Consider the following 17,750-nt stretch of genomic DNA (forward strand, 5'->3'; position numbering starts at 1 on the left):
ATCCTCGCCTCCAAAAGTGGTTCACAATGTGTTAAAGTATTTGTCGAAGAGAAATACTAAGGATTCGGACAATATTTTCATTGAATAATGTTTCCGACAAAGGTTGTCAAATTGACTGACATGTTTATCGTATAGTACAGTCCACTATGAAAATTAGCTGTGGTTTGTTTCAACTACCAATTTTAAAATTTTTTGTCACTTTCTAAGTGTTGAATTTTATGGAATTGGGAAAGAAGTACCGAGTTTGAAGCGTTCATGAGCAGACATTGCAGTTGAATATTAAAGTTCTGAATTTGATTATTGAAAGAAAGAAAGAAAGAAAGACACATTTATTATTGATGAATAATAAAATAAATCCTACTAGCTCGATTGATGGTTTCATTTAATTTATTTAAACCAGGTTACCTATAATAATATTTTTTCGTTAATTTATGAAAATATCAAATTAGCCCGTAATCCTGAATCCTGATACATAAAGTTAGCCTATTAATTTAACACAGGTACGACTGTACTCAGTGTTGCACTATCAAATGCAATTGACGCGCCTCTATGCCAGGGTTTTTATGTTCCTGGTCAGGCTATACCAACAAACTTCACTTTTTTTTAAATATAGATTTTCACGGCTCTGGGTCAAGACTTCACATGAAGAAAAGTGTTGCCAGTCGGGTCTTGTCAGAAATTACCAGAAATATAAAAAAATTTAACCTATTTTTAAAATGTACTCTCTCATCTTATTCATATGGGAAACTATAGTAACGGTGTATGTTTTATATCACTTAGTTGTACTGTACAGTACCTATATCTAACATTATTTGCCAAAACTCGAGACAATGTAAAATTATTTGTAGAGCCCTATAAAGGAAAAATATCTACAAATTTCGAAAAATCACCTAACAGGTTACAAAAATAACCTTCTAGCAACACTCAAATGTTGGCAATGACAATCTGGCTTAAAAGGGCTTGCACCCAGAGCCGTAAAAAACTATATTTAAAAAAATAGAAAACGTGACGTAACGCTTTCTGATTGGTGTTTGCTGTCACGTGACTTATGGGCCATTTTTCCGAATTTATTTGCTAAAAATATAAATAATCTTTAATTATTATTTTATGTAGTTTCGTTTTTCATTAAGTAGGTATACGACTATCTTAATAGTTATACAATCTTATACTGCAGATTTATTCACTGTGGATACAAGCCTATTTAAAGAACAAGAATGATGCCAATTTTATATACCTAATCCAAGTTGATTATGATGACGATAATGATGATTGATGATCAATACATATTTTATTATCGTGGGTCATCTTATTTATATACCTACTACGGGTCTTTAGGAACCGATCCGAACGCTAAAGCAAATGAGGTTATATTATAATCAGAAAAGTATTTACTTTACTTATTTATGGACACTAAAAACCAAAAACAAGCCGTCTCTTTGACATTTTTACTTTTTTTTTCGTTTGACGAAATTGGGCTCTCAGAATCAAAATTTGTAAATTAGTAATAATTTTAGCTTAGAAATAGTAACATAATGTCGTTAAAGAAAGTAATGAAGGGGCTGCCTTCTGACCTCTTGGTTGCGGAGGGCTTAATGTACCAAGATTGGGACGCGCTGACTACATGTCAAAGGGAGTGCATCACCAGGCTTGGGATGACCATCCAGTTGGAACAGGAGGCTTACCTTACTGAGCATCCAGAGGTAAATTAAGTTAACGAATCATTCGGTTTAATCAGACCATGCCCTCTGCTGGAAAAGGAGTTTCCCACAGATTACCACAACGGCTGGTTCTACACTAACCGCATCTATCAACTATAAACCTAGGCGCAGACCACCGATTTTAATTTGTTCGCACTTTCATACATGTCCATTGTCCATACAGATTAACAGACCGACCCAAGAATCGGCCAGCTAAAAGTCGGTGGTTTGCGCCTAGGCTAAGACGTCCACTGCTGGACGTGCCTTCCCCAATGATTTCTACAACGAGCGGTTCTACGCAGTCCATTCCGCGCTTCCTGCGAGCTTCAACAGATCGTAGGGCCAAAGAGTGGGTAGCCAGCCTACACTACGTCTTCCTGTCCAAGAATATTAGAATGTATCAGTAAACAACTTTAAAAAGGCAGTGTAGTAGGCAGTTTTATTTTCAATGTAGAGAAAATTGAAAAAAATTCAGTTTGGATCATAAAATTCAATCCAGTGGGACGTTACTTTGGTCACTTTGTCTGAATTCTAAATTAAGGAACCACAGATCCTCCCAAATAAGGCAAACGGAGTACCGGGACTATTTTACGTCTTTTTGATAAAATGAATCCCACATAGGTACCACCCTACCATCCCGCCACCCTCAAGAAAAAAAGCAGAATATTAAATTTAATTTAATGTGTCTACCTAGTTAAATAAAGTAAGTTAAAGGTCCCCCCTTCCCCCGAGGATTTCTATTGCAACCGGCCTTGTATAGTGGACTTCCAGAAGAATATGTAGCCAAAGTTAAAACTTTTTTTTCTTAGTAGTATTTATTTATCTGTACATGTTCTTAATTTAGCAGCTGTCTCCAACTTCGTGTTCTAATCATAAATAACTTTTTCCGCGGCAATTGTGTGGTAAAACTGAAGTTCGCAGTCTCGCCTACTACTAAGGCTTCCCTGTGTAACCACTAACCAACCACTTCGAAACTACGTCATGTCTGAGAACTGATGAAGATGTTACTGTAAAAGCTCGAATTGCAGTAAATCCTAAGATATTCCAGTACAACCTAAGATCTACCAAATTCTAATGGTAAATGTCCCAAAAGGTTTGCGATTCGAACTCTTACCACCATTTCGTTGGTAAATCTTAAGATTTACATTAATGGCACGGTAAATGTTGAAAAACAAAACATGTCATAATGTGCTCAGCGCATCTCATCATCATCATCATCATCATCATCAGAAATTACTTCAATTGGAAAAAATCGAATCTATCTTAATATTAAAGTAATTTAGTCGCACGGACAGAATTTTAATATCTAAAATGGATTAAACATTACCCACTTTTTGTAAGCTCGTTCTGCATTTGATTATATTAATCAATATTCGTCGTTAGTTAAGTTAATTTTTCGCTTACTCAAATTCATACCGCTCAAGTTATTAAAACAGTAAGTATGCCATCATCAATCGCTAAGTTATTTTTTAGTCGATCGTTTTATAATTCCCCATTAAGAATTACTCATTGTTTTATTCCTAAAACCAACATCTACCAGCTGACAGAGGTAAAACCTAGCATATACTGAATTCGAATGGTAAAAGCTCGAAAAAATCGTCGTATTTTCAGAAATACTTACATTTACCAACTCATGTCGGTAAATCCTAAGACTTACACTTAAATCTTAAGATTAACCGTAGTTCGAGCTTTTACAGTAACAAAGACTGTTATTTTAAAAATGATTTTATTTGTCGCTAATTGTGTGCTTGCTTCAATAGAAAACTGTTTATTCTTAACGCAGATCCGACCCTTTGTAGGTTATATATTTGTTCTGTTGCCGGTTATTTTTACTTTCCGCAGAATCTACTGCTATTTTATTATTTTTCTCGAAGTAGACTAATTTACGAAGCCTTCGTAGTTTTAACTAGGTGTATAGGATTTTCCATCATGTAGGTAATATCATTTTCTGTTTTATTCTATTGAATTCACTTGATTGTTCAAAAATAGGTACGTCATTTTGTGCTTCGGAAAACTAAGTTAAATGTTAAGTCATGTCAGAACTAACCTTAGATATCCTCGTTACAAACGTATTATTTTTTTAAAAGCATTTTGTACACAAGAGACAATCAGAATCATATAAACCGTATTGTTTTCTTACAGCTTTCCATTGATCCTCCAACTTCGATGGCTTAAATTGTATTGTTAATTCAATCAAGTTTTTGACACAGGTTAGAGCTATGCTGGAAAACTTTTTCACGGGAATCGTCCTGCAACCAAAAAGGAAGGACTTGCTCGGCGAGGCGGCAAGATTTTTCACTCGGCCAGCCGAGGTTCTCGACGCTGAGATCAAAGAGCGAATTGGTGTGCAATCCAGTCCATACGTGCAGGTATTATCACAGAATAATAATAAATGTACTACTACCCGATCGAGCTAACTGCTGCGCACCTCGCTGGAATACTCTCGCGTTCGCCGCAGCATCGATACGACGTCACGGTAGCCAAGTACGCAGTTAACTCGACCGGATTATACGTACAGAAAGATTTTTTCGCGAAGGTTTTTAAAAAAATGTCTACTCAATGTCGTCAACAATATGGTGTAGGTAATTTAGCTTGTCTCAAAGTCGAGTATCGTTACGTACATAGATCAGTGATCGGTACTGTGCCGATGCGATAGGGACGACTGCTATAAGAAGCTAGCGCACCATAGTACGTGTATTTTCTTCTTTAATTTTCATAACGAATATTTATTTTACAATGGGTAAAGAATACGCGCGCATACGTCACTATAACTGCTCACTCGTAAATCCCTTTTAGATAAAACGGCGGGTACGCCGCGTGTTTTGTTTTCGATGCCTACTCGAGGAGCCTCGTATTATGCCTAATAAAGTATTTTTATACATACCCAAGTAGTTATTTGACTGTAATTACACCTGATGTTAAGTGAGATGCAGTCTAGGATGTTACAAACCTACCCTGTAAGTGCCTAGGTATTCACTCTCGCCTTGAACAGTATGAAAAGGTCCGCGCGGATTTTTGGTATTCCAATCCCTCGCCGTTCACATTATAAAACAAAAGCAAAAGTAATGCATATAGCAATGTTGAACGCTTCACGGCGGAGTACACAATTTTATTACTTTATAAGGACGACGTGGGAGTTACAAGTAGTAGCGGTGCCGCAAGAATGTCTTATTGCATCCTTGAAGAGTTTTCCTTGATAAAATTAAAACTTGTTGCAACGCATTCCGTTTAGTGAATATTAAACATTAATATTCTTTACATAACTTGGATTTTATTTAACTTTGGATTTTTTATTGACTGTTTGTATAAAAAGCAAAGTAAAATTATCTGAGAATACTTACGCCCGTATTCACAAACATTACTATGAGGTTTCACAGTGCGCGTGGATGCATTGGGTGACACATGAACCAATCACAGATCTCCATTCAACGCTGTGCGTTTGATTTGCTGCTTCACTTTAACAAGCATCGTTCGTGAATACGGGCGTTAATCTTTATCCGATCTCCAGTATTTTATAATGCATTTATTTCAGGACCAAAAACCACCTTTTCGGTACAAAGACCTTGATTTGGAGTATGACCTGAAGAACATCGTGATGCGGAACTACCCTCCAGAACAGTGGAAGATCCCTACGCCTGTCGTCAGCACTCCTAACACGGTGTCTTCGGACTTCTTGTCCATTATCACGTCCGATACAACTTTACCAACCCCAGGTAAGATTACAATATGATTGGGATGTTTCCTGGGTAATAAAGCAAGTGTTTAAATTAGTCCGTTAGTTCATCATCATCATCAATAGCCCTTTACAGTCCACTGCTGGCCTATGAGCCTCCTCCACTATAGTGGAGGGTTTTGCCATAATCTCCACGCTTTGCAGGCGGGTTGGAGTTTAAAAGATTGATGTTTTTCAGAGAGCGCTGCTGCCCGTTCTCTGTTTGATGTGTAGTCCCTAAGTCGCCTCTTACGACACCCGTGGGAAAAGTAGGAGTAGTCCGTCAGTTAACTTATCGAAAAATACTCGACACGTATTTTTCACTTTTTCAAACTATTGAAAATTTAAAGAGAAAAAGCCTGCTAAAGTACAATGGAAGAGGCCCGTGACGTCAAGAAGTGCTTAAAAGTGTAGCACTTTGAGACGTCACGCGGAACTTCAACTATGTTCAACTTCAACTAAAATATGTTAAAAATATAATAAATCACGAATAATAGATTTAAGATATAAATCATGCAATCTAATTCAATCTAATCCAATTGCCAACCGGAAAAAAGTTCATGTAGTCCGATCGGTAGGCCAGGGTTTCTCAAACTTTCAGCTCCATGAAACCCTGTAATTAGTTCCCCCCTTCCCTCAAAAAAAATAATAAAAATGACTATTGAAGAAAATAAGGTTTAAATTCAACCAAACCTTAGTACCAAATAAAGTGCCAAAGAAACGTTTGATTTTGTGATGGTTATGCTTGTTTCTTGTCTTATCTGCCACCATTACGTAAATCTTGTCGCGAACCCCCTGCCATCGAATGGCGAATCCCTAGGGGTTCGTGTACCCCACTTCGAGAAAACCTGGTAGGACGAAAGCAGTAGGACCACGTGGCCTCAGAGCATTTTACTTAGTATCCCGTTTACCTGACCTCGTAGGTAGCAATAACGAGCAAAATTTAAATAAAGTTGATAGCGGAAAATATAAATATTTACAGCGCAGTGTGTAATAAAGGCCCCGTCAAACGGGGGTATATCTATTTGACAGCCTTTGCCGATGTTTGACGTGGAGCAGCGCGACTTTCTATGTATCAACTCAAACATTTCCATAGAAATTAGCACGACAAAGACTCCACGCTCAAGTGCGCTGTCAGCCTGCCTTTACAACAGACATTACCTTCATCGGTCTTTTATATTTTGCCTGAGAGCTCCCTTCAACACGTCTATCCACTATCCGCAAACTGATAGGTGAATGAACAATGCAGGGGTGTAAGTAACGCATTACTGTTATAAAATCGAGAAGAAAGGCTGAAGTAAAGCACTGAAAGACAATAGCGTATCGGATAAAGTGTTTCCAACTAATGAGGGCTTTACATCAACGTCTCACGCGGACTAATGAGTATTTATTCAGTTTACGTTTTCTCTGCACTACTTGAAAGTAATTGAATGTGGATACGTTGCATCTTGATGCTCTTATTATAGACAAACAAGCTGTTTGAATGCCACTCAAAGTAAAGAAAAACCTGTATTTATTTAAGAGTTTTCTTGAAATATGTCTTGAAATATTATGTTACATAAGGGAAAAATTCTTGCAGTTATTTATTTTGAAGAAATAAGCTTTTAATATAACTATGTTGTAACTTAGGTGTTGTATTGAACTCAAGCTATGCACCCAAAACTGCGAGTCAGTTTTTTACTTTGGACCGCAAACCACTCGACGTTTTTTCTGCGCCCAAATCTTTCATCATGGTCTAATGCAAATCAACTGATCCTCAATTTACTTCTACAGAACCAGTTCGTACTCCTGAAGCAACTCTCTCGGAGACCCTGTTCGCCGTTGTCTCAAACACCGTGGACAAGGCGATCTTCACCCACATTGATGATGCTGCGTTGAGATACGATACTGCATATGTGGAACTCATGAAAGCTGTAGAACAAGCCATGGAGATTCCAGTGATAGAAATACGAGAGGACATAGCTGAGCTGTTCTATAACGCCTACAAACTATTCGAACTTGATATCATGGAGAAAGAAAGAATTGGTAAGTATCTTTAGTTGACTATCTAGGTATTCCTGTTGATAAGATCAATATCTAATCTTTGATAGGAGAAATCATCAAAACGTAGGATCATAGATATCTGCACCGCTCCGACTTGGTGGAAACCGAGCTTCATGTAGCCATAGAGTCCAGGAAAGAAGACTGCAGTTTTAAAATAAATAGATTTTCAATCATAATTTTAGAGCATAGTTTTATCATTATTTTAATCTGCTCTTTATACTCGCATATCAATTAGTAAAAAGGTGTTTTCTCCCTTATTTTGCATCTCATAATCCCGTATTTGAGACAGTTCGGAATTCAATTCATGCGACTCGTCGCGTTTGTAATTTACGATTCCGCATGAAATATGCCGCCGAAACAACGTTTTAATTGTGAACACAAGTACAATCAGTCTAGACTACGAATTCCTTTCACCCATAACTAACGCTGGAATCCGTGTGCTGATACCTGGTCGGTAACTAACAAGGGGATCGAATACCTGGCTGGGAATTCGAAATACACAACGAATATCAACATCGATAAACCGACGCGGGCACTAATTAATGCTTACATTGTGTTGACGCTCTGTTATTATTCAATATCCGACGCGGGTGCACGGGCACTGTCTGTTGTAATGGCTGACATGTTATGCGAAAAACTTACACCCTGACCATTCATTAGTGGTCTGATGAAAAATAATGATGTTTCAGCTCTGTAAAACAAAATAGACTTTGTTTAAAGGGTATTAATTTTGAGGATTATTTTTGCAGCGGCTGAAATTGCATGGGAGAAAAGGATGAGGAAGAAGTTGAAGAGAACACTGAGAAGATTGAACAACTTTAGAGGTGCGTACATTGTTCTTTCAAACCTTATTGCTTTACTATTACGAAACGATTCGAAAGCAGTCTATGGTTTTCTGTCAAATTTTGTGTTATCAAAATTACTGTAAAAATTCATTGTGATAATATTTTCTATCAAATAAACTTTCATGGGTGGTGGGTGGTGCTTTATTACTTTGTTGACCTCACACTTTTATTTTTCAATATCAGTTGTGATTTTCAATGAGTTATTAGTTTTTGCTATAATTGGAGTTTGATAGACGTTTTACCCTTTTAATTGGCGTGTATTTAATAGGTTTTGAACTGTTATATTTTAAAGGTTACGAGACTCCGCCTTCGCCAAAAAGCGAGATTTCGTCCCATGAGAGCTACAAGAAGCCACCGCCAAGGCCGTGCGTGTGCCATCCCCAGTTCTATTACAACCGATATGCAAAGGTATGAAGGTTAGCCTAGCCGCCGACTATAGACTTTTTATCAGCCGATAAGTAGTTGGGTCGGGTTGTTGAGTTTAATAAAATTTTAGACTTATGAACACTAAAAATACATAATATAAAATTATAACCTTCAGAAGGTAATCTTAAGCATTTGAAGTATATAAAATACTAGCTTTAGCACGCGGCTTCACCCGCGTGAAATTTAGTTCTAGGTTATAAACAATAATATTGTAAAGTTTAATAAAAATCCGTTCAGTAGTTTTTGGGTGAAAGAGTAACAAACATGTTAACATCCAGACATCCAGATATCCATACAAACTTTCGCGTTTATAATATTAGTAAGATTTTTATGCTTAAGTAAGAATCTCGAGCTCTCAAAAATAGGTTTAATAAATATTAGAGAGACTTAGTTAGTTAGTTCTTTATTTGAGTATTAAATTGATAATCTCAGTTGAATCTCAGTTTGTTTCAATACAACTTTACCTTTTATTTTAAGCTACTGTCCTCTCCCTGGCTAGCTAGAAGAGGCCTTATTGCTATAAGGCCTGGTTTCTACCAAAGAAGAGCGGAGCGAAGAAGTGTCAGACGGTCGAATTTTTCTATGGAATTTGAAAGCGGCGCACAGTATGTTATGGGACTGTATAATCGGACATTCTCATTTATTTGATGAACCGTATAGAGCTCAGTTATACAAACATGATAGTAAAACTCCCGTTTGAAAATTCCACGTAGTTTTCGCGGTATAAAAATTCAAAGTTACCTATTTTTTTACTTCAAAATTATGCAAAAATATTCTAACTCGTTAACTAATAACATTTATTTCAGAAATGTTATAATACTTCATAGATTACTTAAAACTACAAGTAATAAGCGTATTAAGTGCTTCGTAAACGCATTCAGTTAATAAGGAAAAATTATTTTAGTGATTTTTGTTTTTATTTTTTTTTCTCAATTATACCTTAATATATGCAACCATTTTTAATTGCAAGATATAGTCTGATATTTAAATTTCGTGACATATTTGAGGAAAAACATAAAACGTCTTAATAAAATTTTTACGCGTCTAAGGTCGTCAATTTTGGAAGGAATAATTTTATAGGAATAATTCATGTCTAAAAAGTTTCAAATCCCGCCTGTTATGTGCATAGTGTTGAAGGTTCTAAAAAGTCACATTCACATTGTTTTAACCGACTTCAAAAAAAGGAGGAGGTTCTCAAGTCGAGTTTTTTTTCTTTTTTAACACTCTTATATTAACTTAAGTTGTATGTAAGTAAGTAACTAAAAAAGTATGTAAACAAATGTAGGAAGTCGAATTTATTCTACCTTTAATAATTTTCTCATCGATTTGAAACCTATGTAAATCGGATGTCAATACAATAATTTGGTACATTCGAGCTGATGATATTTAAACATCCAAAAGAAATATTGCTATTAAACAGTGATGGGAAATTTACAATTCTATGTGACAGCCCTGGCGCATATTTTCAATTTGATTTTCCTCAAATATGTCACGGAATTTAAAGCTGATTTTTAGGGTTCCGTACCTCAAAAGGAAAAAACGGAACCCTTATAGGATCACTTTGTTGTCCGTCTGTCCGTCCGTCTGTCAAGACCCTTTTTCTCAGGAACGCGTGGAGGTATGAAGCTGAAATTTATATCAATTACTCAGGTCTACTGTCCCTTGAAGCTGTGAAAAAATCAAACTTCTAAGCCAACGCAATCAAAAGATACAGCCGATTATGTCGATATTTTCAACAAATTTTCGACACTCGCAAAGGAATCAAAACCTACAGGATACTTCCCGTAAACTCAGAATCTTGAAATTTGGCATGAAGCATTGTCATATAATGCAAATATAGGAAAAATTGCAAAAATCACATTTTTTTAGTTATATAATATAATAAAAATATTTTAATAAAATGAAACGTACTACCTTATTTCTCACGAACGAATAAAGGTATCAAATTGAAATGTATACCAAATACCTAGGTCTATTGTCCCTTTTAGCAGTGAAAAAATCAAACTTCTAAGTTAACGCGATCAAAAGATACAGCAGTTTATACCGACACCTTAGACGGATTTCCGTCACACGCCAGGGAATCAAAACCTACAAGGTACTTCCCGTGAACTCAGAATCTTGAAATTCGGCACGAAGCAACGTTATATAGTACAGATAAAGGAAAAATTGCGAAAATGATAAATTTGAAGTTACATAAAATATTAAAATATTATTTTTGCTTGTACATGACATAAAATATTTTTTTAAGAATTATAAACTTAATACCTACCCTTTTTCACATGAACGCGTAGAGATATTAAAGTTGAAATTCATATCAAACACTTCTTAAATCTAATTGCCTCTAAACTGTGAAAAATTCTAAATCAACGCAAAAATTCAAAACGCTGAGGTAGGTGTACCTACCTATAATCATACCGCATATTTTGAAATTCGCCACTACTCGCAACGGAATCAAAACTTAAAGACTACTACGATATCTAGTAAGTAATTTGATTTAATACGTCATAAATTGTAAACCGCTACGTTTGTACGGCGGAACCCTCGGTGTGCGAGTCCGACTCGCACTTGGCCGGTTTTTTTATACAATTAGATTAAATATCAGACTATATCTTGCAATTAAAAATGGTTGCATATGTTAAGGTATAATTGAGAAAAAAAATAAAAACAAAAATCACTAAAATAATTTTTCCTAATTAACTGAATGCGTTTACGAAGCACTTAATACGCTTATTACTTGTAGTTTTAAGTAATCTATGAAGTATTATAACATTTCTGAATTAAATGTTATTAGTTAACGAGTTAGAATATTTTTGCATAATTTTGAAGTAAAAAAATAGGTAACTTTGAATTTTTATACCGCGAAAACTACGTGGAATTTTCAAACGGGAGTTTTACTATCATGTTTGTATAACTGAGCTCTATACGGTTCATCAAATAAATGAGAATGTCCGATTATACAGTCCCATAACACACTGTGCGGCGTCGAGCGGACAAGAGATGTGGAAATTATGAAATCTGATTGGTTATTCAAAACACTTATCTGCTCCGCCTTGGTGAAAACCGGGCCTCTAAACTGTGCCAATTCGATTTTTGATTTCTTTGTCTTTCTTGTTTGGTGTGCAATAAATAGCTATCATAACTTTTTCATCTACAGGACCGTTTTGGAATTTACCTGCCAAGAGAGACTGGGGCCACCGACAACAACGTGACCGTTACTCCCGCCATCTCTTTGGAGAGCCTCAACGAGGACGAGGGAGAAGCAGTCGACACCAAGTCCATCATCAGCAGGAAGTCTGTTGTCTCCGCGAAGAGCACAGTCAGCAAGAAAACCACCTTCAAAACTTAAGTGATGATATTTATATGAGAGATTTAGTTATTTTATTGTTTTCGGATTAGAGTATTTAAATTGAACCTAATAAACATATATTTTTGTTGAACCGACTCTTCTTTATTTCTTAACTATTTAATTAAGCATCGAAGAAGAGTGTTTTCATAGAACATTATTGGTAATTTTACCGGGACAAAGTTATTTCTGATGATAGGTCAAATGGTTTTTTCTCCGCCCAACCCGTTAGGTCTCACAGCTCTCATCGAATCGATGTTGTCACCGTTGTGGTTGCAAAAAAATGTATTTTCCAAAGAAATACCTACATAAAATCAGTTTGGAAAAATGTTTTCAGTAGCTGTTTCTTTAGATACCTCAAGGAATAGATCTCGGAAATGCTAGTTATTACAACCTGTACATTGTTTAACCCCCTTTCTCAAAGCCCCTCCCAATCACTTTGGGCTTTTGAGTTCCATATCATTGCATAAAACGCATCATGACGTATCATTAATCATTAAGGCTTGGTTGCACCATCTTACTTTAACATTGACAAACGTCAAAAATCTGTCAAACTCCATACAAAAAACACCAGTTATCGTCATATTACGGTCAAAGTTACTTGGTGCAACTCAGCCTAAGTTGTTGTGAGGCCTCGAGTCTAAGGCTGAGTTGCACCACTTTCTTTTGTTACTTTAACTTTGACAAACGTCAAAAATCTGTTAAACTCCATACAAACAGCACCGGTTACCGTTATAGTTACGGTCAAAGTTAGGTGGTGAAACAGCCTAAATAAAAATATTTTTATTATTATTGTTTATTATTAATGCCACCATTAACACCATGAAAGCTGCAACAATCTCCACAATTAATTCTACCAACCAATTAATAAGGAAAAAAGAAAACCCTCAAGTAGAATAGCACGGGATAGGTACACAATAGACACAAAGTATAAAAGGAATAATTCGCTTAAGATTGTATGGAATTTTTCTCTGTCAAGAATTAGAACCCATTGTCAACGGTAAAGGAACGATTTTACGTCGAGTAATCCTTTAGGGTTTGAGAATCAAAGCCTTAAGGCGATTAGAGTCCTCAATCCGCGCCAAATGGGCATTTTGTAAAGCCTACTCCTCTTTTACTGCTGGATAGAAATAGTTGAAAAAAATATATGTTATACAACAGTTCAAGGACTACATTTGTGACGTTTGAATTTTCGCTACGTCTCTTTGTTTTGGATTAAAAAAATAAATACGGGACATCGATTTTTTACTTAAATTCCCTACTCCTCCAAAACGGCTATGTTAATTTAAAAGATTTTTGCACGAATAGATTAGGAATTCTTTAATCTTTAAATGACACGTTGCGTTTTTCAATCGAACATTACTTTCATTCATAAATTTTACTTTTGATAAATTCCGAACGTTTTGCTGTTGAGGGGGCCTTCGCGGGGTGCGGGCGGCAGTCGGCCGCTGGCCTTCAGACGGGGAGGTTGTGTCACTCGCTGCAAACTGACATTAGCGATCAAAATGAATTTTTTCTTTGGCTGAGTTGCACCACCTGACGTGACCTAACTTTGACCGTAGCTTTGGTGATAACCGGTGTTTTTTGTATGGAGTTAGACAGAGTTTTGACGCTTGTCAAAGTTGAAGTAAGATGGTGCAACCCAGCTTTTGTTCGACAATAGATTTTATGTCAGAATTGTTCATAGAGTACGTGCAGTCAGACGATACAATTGAATTATGACGCGCTCAGACGCTATTTTCTACCTGAATAGAATCTATTAGTGTAAAAAAACTTTAATTGACTCCAAAACAACTGCACTAGATAAATACAGTAGAACCTCGATAAGATAAAGACCAAGGGAAACGTTAAATAATTTGAGTTATAGAGGTTTTTACTTACTAAGGGTTTAAGTTAAAGAGTTTTTATCGGTTTATATTTTTCCAACCAACCATTGATAGCTTTAAAATTATGGATTTGCAGTGATTTAGCAAACTCTTCAGCTTTTTCCTTTAGTATGGGTCCGCTAACACTGATGTTTTTATTTCTACACTGTTTAAACCATGTAAACAAGCATTGTTCTAAATTAGGGAACTCAGCAATTCTTCGTCTTTTACATAGAAGACTTTCGCCCGATTCTTGCTTCTTCAAGAATTCAGATTTGTTTTTGAATATGATGGATAATGTACTCTCATGTATTCCAAACTGGACTGCAACGTCTTTTCTCTTCAATCCACTTTCCACAGCTTCAATCGCTTTTAACTTCTCAGCATAATTATGTTAATGCTTTCATTTTTCGTTTTGAATTCATTTTCACTCACAGTGTGCAAAGAAATGCTGCCGGAACGAAGGCTAAAAGATACTGACACAAACAAACAAATAAGTTACTGTACTTAAACTTTAGTCTATTGTTTACAAAATATTAGACTCATATTTTTTAATTTTTTCCATAATCGAATAATTACAGTATTTTATTGAGTTGAAACGTCGCGTGACGTCACATTTGAGTAAAAATTCTACTCAAGCGTGGCGTATCGCGCCATTTCAACTCGATGTAGCACTGTTATTATTTAATTATGAAAGAAAATAAAAAATGTGAGTCTAATATTTTCTAATTATCTGTCTGACGGACAAATAATTGAAATTTTGTCATCTAGCCTAGTTGTCGTCAGGAAGTTGGTCTAACTAATTCAGCTTGCAAGATTCCACCCGAACAAACATTTATGTAATTACCTACATACATCATAAATTGCAAGCTAAATAAAAGCTTGTAATAAAGTCGGGTTTGTTCAAATTTCGAGAACGACTGAACCGACAAAAGCATTAGAAAATTTACGAAAAATAAAATAAAATTTTATCCCGTACAAAATGTTCATGGATTTTGTTATTTTTATTAAATACCTTTACGCCTGAGTTAAATGACACCGACATCAAGGTTCATCAATTTAAGTTTAAAATAATAGGCAGTAATGTATGAAGAAAGAGCTTCTATTCTGTATCTACCTATGCCCGTGTATTTTTGATCGGTGTCAAATCGGAGTTTTTGGTGCGGGGTACGCGGGTGTTGCTCGCGGCGTGAAGGTCAAACGCCCAAGGTCATTGAGGACTCTAATCGCCTTAAGATGTTTCATTCATACCATGCCGCCGCCATGCCGCCGCCGCGCCGCCACCACACCATCAAAGCATAATTTCGCCCGCGGCGCGGCGGCGGCGCGGTAGCGGCGTCGTGTGCAGGAGCAGGAGCCCTTATGGTTCGGAAACGTGGCCTCTCACTATAGGCTAAGACCTTACCTTCTGTATAAGTACAGAAGCTCAAAGTTGCACAGCGTGCTATGGAGAGGGCTATGCTCGGTGTTAGGTAAACGAACTAAAGTCACTGACATAGCCCGACTGATTAGCTAGCTGAAGTGGCAATGGGCAGGGCACATAGTACGCAGAACTGACGGCCGATGTGGCAGTGGTTCTGGAGTGGAGGCCGCGTACCGGAAAACGCAGCGTGAGACGTGCACCTACAAGGTGGACCGACGACATCATAAAGGTAGCAGGAAAGCACTGGATGCAACCCGCTACCAACCAGGCAACATGGAAAGCATTGAGGGAGGCCTATGTTCAGCAGTGGACGTCCTATGGCTGAGATGATGATGATGAGTGGCCGAAGGTGGAAGCGAGCTTCACCCGGAATCTTCAACCACGAGGAACTGGCTATCTTACCTCTAACTGCCGGAACACAACAATGCTGTTAACATTGTTGTTATGGCGACAGACTTAGGTAAGATTGTGGTAGCTAGCCAGGCGGACTTAGAACAAGCCCTACCACCAACCAAACCGAACAGAAAAGTCTGCCCCCACTGGGAATTGAACCCGGGACCTCTGCGTCTGAAGCAGGTGGTTTGTTTCCAATCCGATTTCAATATATGCCAGTGTAGAATTAGAGCTGAAATCGGAAATAACTCCTACAAAAGAAAAATCTGAAGCACATTGAAGTCTCGCTGACGTTTGACGTCCCAAAACCCCTTCCATATGATCTTAGGTATAGATGACCCACGCTGAACTGTCCCACCAAACTCAATGACAGGGGGGCGCTACCATCGTTCAACTATATGGTTTCCAACATGGCAAAAATCGGAACCAGCGATCCGGTATTGACGGTGGCGCCCCACTGTCAATGTCATGCATAGGACAGTTCAGTATTTTGGAACTATACCTACTGACGAAGTTAAGCGTAAGACCTATTATAGTTCTTTAGGTTGCCTAGGATCCTCAGCGATCTTTTGGTATGAAGATCACAAACATCTAAGCATGATGATTAATAACATTTTCCATTGATTAATATTTCTTTATTGCACAAAACTTTTACAATGGTAGTAACACAATTTAAATATAAATATAAATAGTGCATTGCTGAAGGAGACACAGAGTAAATATACAGAGGTTTCCAAACTAGGCCAAGCCTGTATCTTGGAAAACCAATAAAATTAAGTGTGTAACTTGCAGAGAAAAGGAAAACCAGCGTACAACAATGCAATTTCTGGTGCAAAAGAAACATCATGAGTAGCCTAAAAACATCAATTTATCAGGTTTTCTGTACTTAAATAATCCAGCGAGAGTAACCACTTGCTTAGGGCTATCTTTGCTTCCGAAACAGAACAAGATTTTATATTACAAGAGCTTGCTGCCTTATTATAAATACGCGCCTTAACATAGTCACCAAATCTGCTTGCAAATCGAGAATTTACGGAGGGAGTGGGGATTTTGAATACGCGCTTTTTAATGAGAGTATTGTATTCATCAGATGAGATTAATCGTTTGTGGGCAATCAGGGTGGTTTTAAGGATGAACAACTGACGCACTGTAAGAACCTGAGCCTCCCTATAGAGGTCCGTTGTAGGGTATCTAAAAGGTTTCATGAGCATTATTTTTAAAATGGATCTGTTTGCTCGTTCAGCTACCAGGAGTGAAGTCTTGGCAGCACTGCCCCAGACTGAGACACAGTAACCAATCAAAGACACGATGAGCGCTTTGTAAATAATAATCAGTAACTCGAAGTTGGCTGTATCTCTAAGCTTCCTGAAAATACCTGATAGCTTTCTCAGACGTTTAGCCAGCTGCTGGATATGGATTTTGAAGTTAAGATGCTCGTCTATCATTACTCCCAGGTATTTTGTGACATTGATACGGCTAATGTAGTTACAAGTGCAATTTTGAGATGAGGACAGATCGCAAGAATGTATTACTAGTTTGTTTTCGGAATTAGGACTGGACGCTGCCGTTTTATGAAAGCAGATGAAGTTAGTTTTAGAGTGATTTAGGGTAAGTAGGTTATATTTAAGCCATTTGGGTATTTCTCACCGCCACGGTTCTCATCGTCACCTTCGTGGCGAATTTTATTTCTAACTTATTTCAACTTTTTTTAAACAAAAATTGTAGCACTTGATGTGAAGATTGTATTCTCAGTAAATCAGTCAAATAGTGAGTCTCGTTTGGAAGCTATAACGTTTTGAATTTTTTGATGCCACGAAAGTGATGCTGTACTTCACAGCAATAATTTTTTCAAACTTTACTACTGTAAATGACTCTTAAGTGTTTATAAAACATATATTTTGTCTTATTTTCATAGATAAATAGCAATAACATAATATAAATAGGTACCTACTTAATTACAAGATAAAAATTTACCGATTACGTCACCTACTAAGTTACAAGAT

General features: G+C 36.9%; 1 protein-coding gene across 1 annotated transcript; it reads left to right on the plus strand.

The window, feature by feature from the left end:
* The first annotated feature begins 1,442 nt into the window (after nt 1–1,442).
* Nucleotides 1,443–12,129, plus strand: LOC135086574 (uncharacterized). The gene is made up of 7 exons (XM_063981325.1): nt 1,443–1,700; nt 3,908–4,066; nt 5,230–5,410; nt 7,183–7,434; nt 8,202–8,276; nt 8,590–8,705; nt 11,878–12,129. The coding sequence occupies exons 1-7, from the start codon at nt 1,533–1,535 to the stop codon at nt 12,067–12,069; spliced, it is 1,143 nt and encodes a 380-aa protein (XP_063837395.1). The 5' UTR covers nt 1,443–1,532; the 3' UTR covers nt 12,070–12,129.
* The last annotated feature ends 5,621 nt before the right edge of the window (nt 12,130–17,750 follow it).

This window comes from Ostrinia nubilalis, chromosome Z, assembly GCF_963855985.1.
Source record: "Ostrinia nubilalis chromosome Z, ilOstNubi1.1, whole genome shotgun sequence".
Taxonomy (NCBI): Eukaryota; Metazoa; Arthropoda; class Insecta; order Lepidoptera; family Crambidae; genus Ostrinia; species Ostrinia nubilalis.

What these genes read in the sequence shown, in the direction of transcription:
- LOC135086574 (XM_063981325.1), top strand. Translation starts at nt 1,533, where the DNA reads ATGTCGTTAAAGAAAGTAATGAAGGGGCTGCCTTCTGACCTCTTGGTT. An exon ending in ACCTTACTGAGCATCCAGAG is followed by an intron (nt 1,701 to 3,907) that starts GTAAATTAAGTT and finishes TTTTTGACACAG; the next exon opens with GTTAGAGCTATGCTGGAAAA. An exon ending in AAGATTGAACAACTTTAGAG is followed by an intron (nt 8,277 to 8,589) that starts GTGCGTACATTG and finishes TATATTTTAAAG; the next exon opens with GTTACGAGACTCCGCCTTCG.